The sequence below is a fragment of the Penaeus vannamei genome, chromosome 8 (genome assembly GCF_042767895.1).
Source record: "Penaeus vannamei isolate JL-2024 chromosome 8, ASM4276789v1, whole genome shotgun sequence".
In the NCBI taxonomy this organism is placed as follows: Eukaryota; Metazoa; Arthropoda; class Malacostraca; order Decapoda; family Penaeidae; genus Penaeus; species Penaeus vannamei.
The window spans coordinates 721,498-731,497 of NC_091556.1; the positions used below are offsets into that span (position 1 = coordinate 721,498).

Here is a 10,000-nt window from a genome sequence, read left to right on the forward strand (position 1 = left end):
TGTAATATTCCCCGCGCAAGAAAAATACCCTACAGTCTGGTATCTCTCCAGGCTACAAAGTCGTACTGTAAGGCTATATCACACACTTTTCACGTGAATGTGTAAGATCCAATATCAAGTTGTTCAAGATTTCCAGTGTAGGTATTACATTGACACGATAGCTTTTTAAGAATAAAATTTAAAATTGATAGTTGTCATCTATTATCCACATAAATATGCCAAGACAGCCAAATTAGTAGTTTTGGCCCTTGAACTAAATACTACCAAGTTGAAAGTATTGTGATTTTAGTGTTTATTTGCACTGGATTATTCAACATATCACATGCATATATTAATATATAATTTACAGTGCAAATTAGTACCATGCCAATTCCTATGTATCTGTAGTGCTCAAGTGCAGACTTTAGTCAAGTTAAATCTCATGGGCACAGCAGAAGTTAGCAAACTGATATGTAATCATGAATAGTATGTGAAGAACAAATTGATATATTTCACGAGGCATTAAATGTGGCCTTATTAAGAACTAGTCATATCATTTTCAGTAATCTTTTAATTGATAAAGAAATGAGAATCAGAATAAGTTTCTTGATACTTATTCTGATGACTTCAACATTTATCAATATAATTTTTCATTGGCTGTTGCAAGAAAGTGCATTATATGGTGGCATGGTAAGGACGCTGAGAGTAAGAAGGACCTTGATAGTTATCCTGCAAATGAGACGAGATCATATGAGACATGATTTTGTTTGTGTCTTTGGTGTGTTGCTGGAAGGAAGAAGAAAATCAAGGAATACTTGTGCTTTCTTATACACATGCACACATACGTGAACACTCAGTATTGCGTGAATTTTCGTTGTTTTACACATTTTTATGATACTGGTGTGCTTCATAGGCTACTTGGAAAATGATAATAGTCAGTTACTAAGACCTTTCTCTGTTATGAGTGAATTAATACAATTATGTTAAGCATTAATAAGATCAATTCATTGACCTTTTTCTCCTCATTATCAACAGCTGGTATACAAACCTGTGTCTCGTCCCGATGCCTCCCAGTACCGCCATGCCCCTCGTCACATGCCCTCAAGTGATGAAGAATATTCATCAGACTCAGACTCAGATGCGCCAAGCATCCCCAAACGGAAACGCCCAAACGTCAGCAAGATGGAGACCAGCACAGTTGAAAGGTCGGTGTTCTATTTTGGCGGATTTTTAGAAAAGGATCACATTATGTCAATGACCCTCTGCTTCACATTTCATCAAATACTAGCAAAGTAGCTGGACTGGCTCTCAGTGGCTAGATAAATCAATAAGGAGGTGTATGAACTCTGTTTTGTCAGAATGTACATAATCGAAGTTTGTTGATTATTATCATTGTTGGAGTTTGAAGAACAGAACTCAACATATTGCTGAATATCTTGATATGGGGACTTTCATAAAGAATTTTGGGCTTATGTTAGCTTTGCGTGTTCTTTTTTCAAATCGGATAGTGTTGCTTTAGGTATTATTTATGATCATTACGTAACTTTTTCTCTGTCTGCTTGCTCCCATTCAGAATAATTGCTTTTTTTCTTTTTGTTACTTTTGTTGTTTTTCTTTTTTGTCTTTGTCTTCGTCTTCATTACCATCTCCATCTTTCATCTTTATCTACATCTTCACCATCATTGTCTTCTTTTTTTGTTCTTTCTTCTTTAATCATGAGTAGTTAGTATTATATGTGGAAAGGGGCTGATATATGATTATCAGATGTTTTCTATGAGTCACATATGTGTCACAGGTTTTTCACTACGATTTATTATCATCTTTTTGTCAATAAAAGGATTAGAAATTAGGAAAACTCTAAAAGATGCATAGGACCTTGTACCTTATTTCTTCTTTTGCGGCTTTGTTTTCACTCGCTTTTTTTCACTCTAATAATGCTTAAGTTATGTACATAACTTATGCATTATTATGTCAGTTGACAGTTTACAACAGAAGGATGCATGTTTTGAATTACAAGTATTTACCCAATGTAAGGTTAATATCTAATTAAGAATCGCTTTTGCAGTCACGACCCCAAAGGCTGGACAGTAGGAAGTGGAGAATTAGAAGCCAGACACATTGCCAAACCCAAACGTAGAAATAACATTTGGTCGACAGTCATGGAGGAACAGGTGAGTTTGAATGCAAGATAAACACTAATGGTGAATTGATAAGAATGGTAATTGTAGTGTGATAAATATATGAATTTATTTTTTGGTTTCTGTAGATGTTCTCTTTGTGATAAATTTAACATGCATGAAATTGATGGTCATGATGTATATTGCATCTATAATCCATATGTTATATATTTTATGTGCATAATGTACTGAGTAAGTTAAAAGACTAGGTCCACATCTTAAAATCTGTCAAATTTGGTGTCGATGGATCTTGTTGATGTCTACTGACCAGAGATGGCAGAAGTAGTTGCCAGAAGTAGTTGGCAGAATTAGTAAATGAGAATAACATGAACATCCAAAAACTCTGATCATTTGCACAGCAACTGGGGACTGAGAGTATGTGGCAAAGGTTGCATACCTCCTGGAGTCATCTCCTAAGATGGGTCAGGATATCACTCTTGAGATGTGTCGCTTGGACTGGTTAATATTTATAGTATGGACATACCAAGTAAGGGCAAATTGAATATGAACTTCTTGTAGAGGACAAAAAGTTGCAGTGGTCAGTACAAGAAATAATCTTCAGACATGAATGGTAATGCCACAAATAAAGAAGGAAGATTGCAGAAAGCGCTGCTCTCAGCATTTGTGCACTTGGTTCTCCTGAGTTTTAGCACTATCTTGCTGAGCATACTGAGGTGAAGACAATGTGTCCCTGAGGGTGTTGGGGTAGTGCCTGAAGTGCACGCCCAGTCACAGCAACTTAGACTAATGAATATATGTTTTGACGGGGAGCTGGGGACTTAGTCTCTGGTGAGTGCGTCCATACTGTAAGGAATTACCTTGTACCTTTACAAGCCCTCTAGTTGCCACATTATTTAATCTGCTATTTCCTGATGATACCTCATACCCTCCTACTACCTATTGGGTTTTGTACCATTGTAATTGTAGCTAAATGCCAACCAATATCAGTATGACTCCATACTAGACATCATAAAGAAGTCATTGATGTCAAATTTGATGGATTTGAGGACATGGGGTGATTCCAGAAAACAAGCTATCAGTAAATGTATATGTTGAACTTAATTTTTATTCTCTTTTTTTCTCCAATTACCCCAATTAAGGTTTTGTCACAAGAAATTGGTGGTTTTGGCCTGAAGCGCAGACTAGACCAGGGCGATCGGAGTGTTGAGTCCTACGATTACTCCCAGGCTCTGAGAGTGCACGGGAGTGAGCCAGAAAATTCAGAAGAAGAAGAAACGGAAGAGTTGAAGAAAAAGAGGTTGGTTGGATGAGTCATTTTATTTTTTCTATTTTCATTATGTTTAAATTTCTTTATTTTTTTCATTATTATTATTTACATTGTGATACAGGGATTAGTTCATATATATCTACCTTTTTTTTTTCTATTTCTTATATGGTAATATGGTTAACCATATGCATATGTGCCATGATTGTTGTGATTTTCTGGCATCATGAAGGCACATTTTGGTTTGCAGCACTGGAAGACCCCAAATTTAGAAAATGTATATTTAATTTTCATGCCTCAAATCTGTTGAGTGTCAGTAGAGTGCAAAGTTGAAAGTTATCAAAGTTACCCCTTGAGTATGAATGAAAGTGACATTAGATTGATTTGAATATGTAAATGATAAACACATGGAATGAATTTTTTTCTTTTATCATACAGAACAATTAAATGTGTATTTAGATGTATTTATAGATATCTATATTTATAGATAGTTAAAAGACAGTAATATACTGGGAGATACATAATATTAGGAAGAGAAAGAAAGCTACGGTTTGTCTGGATGGAATTTGCCATGCAGCACCAGAATTACTACTTCACAAGCGCTGCACTTCATTCCCAGGAGGCTAGAGGCAGGCAGTAGGATTGGCTTCGGCAGAGGTGGGCCTCCAAAGGGAGTAGGGGTATTGGGGGGGGGGGGGTATTGTAGGTGTGGCTTAAGGAAACTTGCCAAACAGCACCAGGTATATTAGTGGGTGCTACATGTGCCTAATTTGTGAGGAAAAAGTTATGGAAAAATAGTGTGCCTTATGTGACAAGCCTTCCATAATTGTGGTGAATATGACTTTGTGCACATTTGCGTGAATATGACTTTGTGCACATTTGCAAATAGCCAAGATTGTTGCAAATAAGATGATTGAGTCTAAAATGACTTAATTTAACTTTCATTTTTGATTGGTATATATTTTAGTGTTAGCTACTCAAGTCTCTCACATACATCATCTGGATCTTTCTCGCTCTGTGCCACTGTTCTGTTATTTTAGGATTATAATTTATTTTTATTAGCATTGTATTTATTTATTTATTTTATTGTTTTATGTTTTTTTATTATTTTGTTACTGTTATTATTGGTATTATTGTTAATGTTTTTTAGCCAATTATCATTATTATGTCTCATGCCCCCCCCCTCCAATCCACATCCAGAATGGACAGAAAGCGCCACGTGAAGGAGCGTCTTGGCTACAGAAAGCCCAAGATGGAGGGCTCGCCTCGAGAGCTGGTGGACTTGAGCCTGGAGGATGACACCATGACGGACGAGGAGGTTGGACTCTCCATCGCCGAGGGACTTCATGAGAGGAAACCAGAACTCATAGGTATTTATCCTGTTCGTGATTCCTTTATTTTATTTGTTTCTCTTTTTTCCTGTTCTTTTCTTTTCGTTTTCTAATGTCCATTATAGCTAATTTACGTAAGGGAGAATCCAATTTTTTTCTGTTTTGAATTTCAAGTTGTAATAAAGAGCAGAAAGTGTACATGTGTGGTGTGGGTTTGTAATCTGAGTATATAGTTTGTGTTTATGTGTAGTGGGTGTAGTGTATGTGACACTAGTATGAAATTGTTACCCACAAGATTACGCTCATGGTAACTGAATTTTTTTGGCCAACTAGGTATGTTTTTTATGTCTCATCAGTCTAGTGTTGTTTTTTGATCTTGAGTATGGTCAATTGGGAAAGGGAGATGAACATGTTTAGATTTTGAGATCTGTTTGATGAAGGAAGGAGGGGGCCCTTTGCCGCCGAGTTTCTCTCCCTCCCTTCTCTGTTACAGAGGGAGCCCTTGAAGAAGGATATTTTATTGAAAGCTGTGTAAAGATTGACAAAGTAAGGTACAAAGTTATCCCAGTGTTGTGGAGATATAATGTAAATGGTGTGTTTAAGATGATGTACTTATGCATTGTACACATACCCACAGTGCGAGTGGTGGAGGTCCTAGGACGCGAAAAGGCCCTTGAGCTATACAAAGAGACGCAGAAAGTGGAGCGCGAAGGGGGTCTCATGATCTTGGTAAGTTTCCTGTTTGAAGTTCGTTAGATTTCTCAGCAAATGAGGGTCTCACTTTTTCATTATTCTTCAGTGTATTTTCAGTGTTCTTTACCAGATTTTGTTTATTGATTATGCTTTTATCTTTACTAATGTGTATAGATCTCCTCTATTTGTATTTCCAGCCTCATTTGTCATTTCTTTTACCTCTCTGTGAAATCCTTTTGAACCTTTTGATGATGTTTTTGAGACCTGTTGTCATAGTAAATGTTACAGACTGTTGCAAAAGTTCCATTGACTAAGGGTGCTAACTTTTCAAAGAATTGGTGGATTGAAACTGAATAGAACTTGACCTTTATTATGAATGCAGTTCAACAACCCCATATTTTGATGATTCTGACAATAGGTTGAAGCATATTTATAATACATCAATTTTGATGTCATTGTTAAAAATCTGTTTGAAAATAATTTGTTGATTTATCATTATTTTTAGTTTCATAAATTATTGTACAAATATATATATATATATATATATATATATATATATATATATATATATATATATATGTACATATATATGTGTATATATATATATATGTATTTATTTATTTATTTATTTATTTATTTATTTATTTATATAATAATGATAATGAATATGTTTATATCTATATCTGTATATATCTATATTTATGTCTATCTATCTGTTTATGTATCTCTCTCTCTCTCTCTCTCTCTCTCTCTCTCTCTCTCTCTCCCTCTTTGTCTCTCTCTCTCTCTCTCTCCCTCTCTCTCTCTCTCTCTCTCTCTCTCTCTCTCTCTCTCTCTCTCTCATATATATATATATATATATATATATATATATATATATATATATATATATATATATATATATATATATATATATATATATATATATATATATATATATATATATATATATATATATATATATATATATACATATATATATATATACATATATATATATATATATATATATATATATATATATATATATATATATATATATATATATATATATATATATATATATATATATACATATATATATATAGATATGTATATATATATATATGTATATATATATATATATATATATATATATATATATATATATATATGTCTCTTTACCCCATCTCGTGACTCTCCTCTTCTCCACAGAATGGCTCGAGAAGAAGAACCTCGGGCGGCGTGTACCTGCAGCTACTGAAGAACGTGCCAACAGTGGGCAAGGCGGAACTCACCAAGATCTTCCCACAGGAGGAGTCAACACAGCAGTGGAGAAAGCGCAAGAGAGCGCACCGCAAACGAGAGAGACACGAGTCTAAGCCACAGGGTGAGTAAGCTATTGGTGTTTTTGGGTTGCTTGGTTACTCCTGGTGTTGACTGAGGTCTAGTGTGACTTGAAATTTTAATGATGAGGGGTTTCAGGGAAAGGATAGAGGAAGGGAAGGAGGGAGAGAGGAGAGTTTGTGTATGTGCATGTGCGTATATGTGTGCGGGAATCATATTCATGTTTCCTCTCTATTTTCTTCTTCTTTTTCTTCTTCATATTTTTCCCTCTCCTCCTCCTTCCCCTCCTTTCTTTATGTCCTTCATTCTTCCTTCCTTCCTTTCCCTTCTCCCTCACAGTGCTCTCAAGTATTTTAATCTCAGCCCGTACTGAAAGCCCCTTCTCCCCACAGGTGAGGATGTGAGCGAAGAGGGGCTGCACCTGGGGGGCCTGTTCTCAGATGACCCAGGGGGTGCCAAGTGCCCCGGCTCGACCCCTGTGACCTCCCCACAGCCTTCAGATAATGAGGAGGACCTGGCTGGATCCACGGTGAGTCTAGGGCTGGGAATCAACTTGCTTTAGCCTTTTTCATCAGTGTTATTTGATTTTTGTTTTGTTTTTCTATGAATTTCTTGATAAGCTTTCCAAATTTTTACTCTCAGTAATCAATACGATAAAGTATATAAGATGTTAGGAATAGTAACCTACCATGAAAAAATTAATGGTCATCCACCCTCATTAACCTCTTGGCAATTGGCCGACTGGCGACCTAGGTGGACTGTAAGCCAAGGATAGCGTATTTTTGCTGTGCGCTGTGCCAAGGGCCTTCATTGAGTTCTTAGATCACCCTTTTACTTATACCTCTTCATTTATATGATTTTGTGTTGTACATTGTTTTTTGTATATCGTAACCAGTTTTAAGGCTTTTTTCTTTTGTGCTTTTTTAGTCCAGGCTTTTAAGAAGAGATTTTATCTCTTGCATTGTGTTTATTATAATTATGATAGCTTTGTATAAGAAGGAATTTATATATTTTTTTTTGTTACTTTTTTTTTGACAGCTCCACATAATGATGCATAAAGTCCTGTTACACCAGAGTTGACCATAGTACAAGCTCGCTTTCAGTAGCCATTTGTAAGATTGTTCCGTGCTAGTATGGACATGTCAGTCATTGTCATGCACCCTCCTTCCCATTAGCATCTTTTTTTTAGTGTTCTGTCTGTTTTGGATGCACAGCACATGACTTTCCTGCACTCTTTAGTACACCTTGGTCAAAGCCACAAAGGATCAGGATAAGCCTGTTGTTGGACTAAGGCCAAATATTGACTCTCGGATAAATGTTGCCGCGTTGGTGCAATGAGTTAAGAGGTGCCACAGCTGTGTGACTCCCAGTGTTTGACTCATTCACAAGTGTTACGTATGTGTGATGCTGGTTGTCAATGGCTTGATAAAGTGAAATGGATTAAAGGCAGAAATGTTGAGTATGTATATTTATAGTCATTTATTTATTATCAATGATAAGTAAATGATTGTCATAATTTATTATTGATACTTTATAGGCCATTTATGGTACTCCAAATGAAAATCATTTCAAACTGTAAATCGTGCCCCTCCATTATAAATGATTTGTAACTATCATAGTTTTTTCTGCCCATCACAAGTCTATTTTTAATGGCAAACTATTTTTTCCTGCTGTTCCTCACCAGATCAACCGATTGTCCCCATCGGCACTCACCGCAGAGCCACACTCGCCACACTACGATTCCATGGCCCCCAGTGAGAACCCATTTGCCCCTGCCCCCCCTTCTGATTTCAATGGGAAGTATACGAGTGCCACTGCCGCGCCCACACCCGTCCCCCCCGCAGCCGCCCACCCCCCAGAGAGGCCCACAGAGGTGTATGATGACGACTTCCTGGACATCCATGGCAACGCGGACGAGATGGACCTCTTCTAAGGCTGGCCTCAGAAGCCCGGTGTATTTTTTCCTTTCTATTTTTTTTTAGATATATAATTTTTTCATTATTATTATTGTTTTAAACTTTTTAGGCTTTCCAATATAATTTTTTTTTTTTCTATTTGATAAACTCAACTGTGATGTAAAACCAGTCTTGAGCCTTCCGCATGTTTTCGGAGTCCTTGAAACGTCATAGAAGACAGTGTCCAGTTTTCATTTGGTTTTAGTCAAAAGGCTCAACACTCATTGCCATTGAGCACTAACTGTTATATAAAGCATGTTGAAACAGGTCCCCATAACACATATGTGAGAGGTGCATACTTTTACATGAAAGCTTGCGTATCACACTTACAGATACACTTACAGTTACACTTACAGATACACTTACAGATACACTTACAGATACACTTACAGATACATTTAGATACACTTACAGATACTCTTAAATACACTTACAGTTACACTTACAGATATACTTACAGATATACTTACAGATATACTTACAGATATACTTACACACACACACACACACACACACACACACACACTCACACACACACACACACACACACACACACACACACACACACACACACACACACACACACACACACACATACACACACACACACACACACACACACACACACACACACACACACACACACACACACACACACACACACACATAGATCAGTAGCAATGTTACGACCTCCCAGGCTCCCCCCCCCCCCTTCCCTCCCCCTAGCATCAGCTGCTAAGTTGCAAAGTGCCTGATTGATCATATTATCAATGGACCTACTACATGCCACATTGCCCAAGCTTCTGCGTCATTTAATATACCTTCTGGAAAATGGGTCAAGGTCAGCTGTGGACACTGGAAGGAATGGCAGCCTTGAGAGAGAGAGAGCAAGAGTCGAAGTTGGGGGAGAAAAAGAAACAAACTCTCAAATCTCTATTCTTTAAGTGAGTTACTTCTATATATATATATACTGTGTGTGTGAGGATTTTATTTCACGTTTGTACCCCCTTTGTCCTTTTTTTTTTCTTTCTTTCTTTTTTTTTCAATGTAATTTGCCATGTATATTATCCATATGTTACATATATTCAGGGTTACAGTAATTGTGTAATTAAGGCATATTCATAGGCTATCATCACATGTTTTGTTCTGTAAATAAAATCTTCAGGTCATTACACAAAAGAGAATAAAAGTCATGTTTCTTTTCTATTCAGTGGTTTTCCTTTTTTTTCTTTTGTATATGCATGGTGCTTCGAAGTGTCGACTAGATATTTTATATATTTTTTTATAGGTAGTTTTACATGTTCATCCTTCTCA

The 10,000-nt window shown here is 36.5% G+C and overlaps 1 protein-coding gene across 1 annotated transcript in view; it reads left to right on the forward strand.

The window, feature by feature from the left end:
- The window catches only part of Phax (phosphorylated adaptor for RNA export), an 11,155-nt gene extending 1,263 nt beyond the window's left edge, over positions 1 to 9,892 (forward strand). The window contains exons 2-9 of the mRNA XM_070124142.1: positions 1,015 to 1,184; positions 2,045 to 2,150; positions 3,257 to 3,414; positions 4,582 to 4,751; positions 5,350 to 5,441; positions 6,600 to 6,774; positions 7,124 to 7,260; positions 8,416 to 9,892. Of these exons, the coding sequence (XP_069980243.1) occupies positions 1,015 to 1,184; positions 2,045 to 2,150; positions 3,257 to 3,414; positions 4,582 to 4,751; positions 5,350 to 5,441; positions 6,600 to 6,774; positions 7,124 to 7,260; positions 8,416 to 8,664 (1,257 nt within the window). The 3' untranslated portion in view covers positions 8,665 to 9,892. The remainder of the gene's footprint in view (positions 1 to 1,014; positions 1,185 to 2,044; positions 2,151 to 3,256; positions 3,415 to 4,581; positions 4,752 to 5,349; positions 5,442 to 6,599; positions 6,775 to 7,123; positions 7,261 to 8,415) is intronic.
- Positions 9,893 to 10,000: the final 108 nt, after the last annotated feature.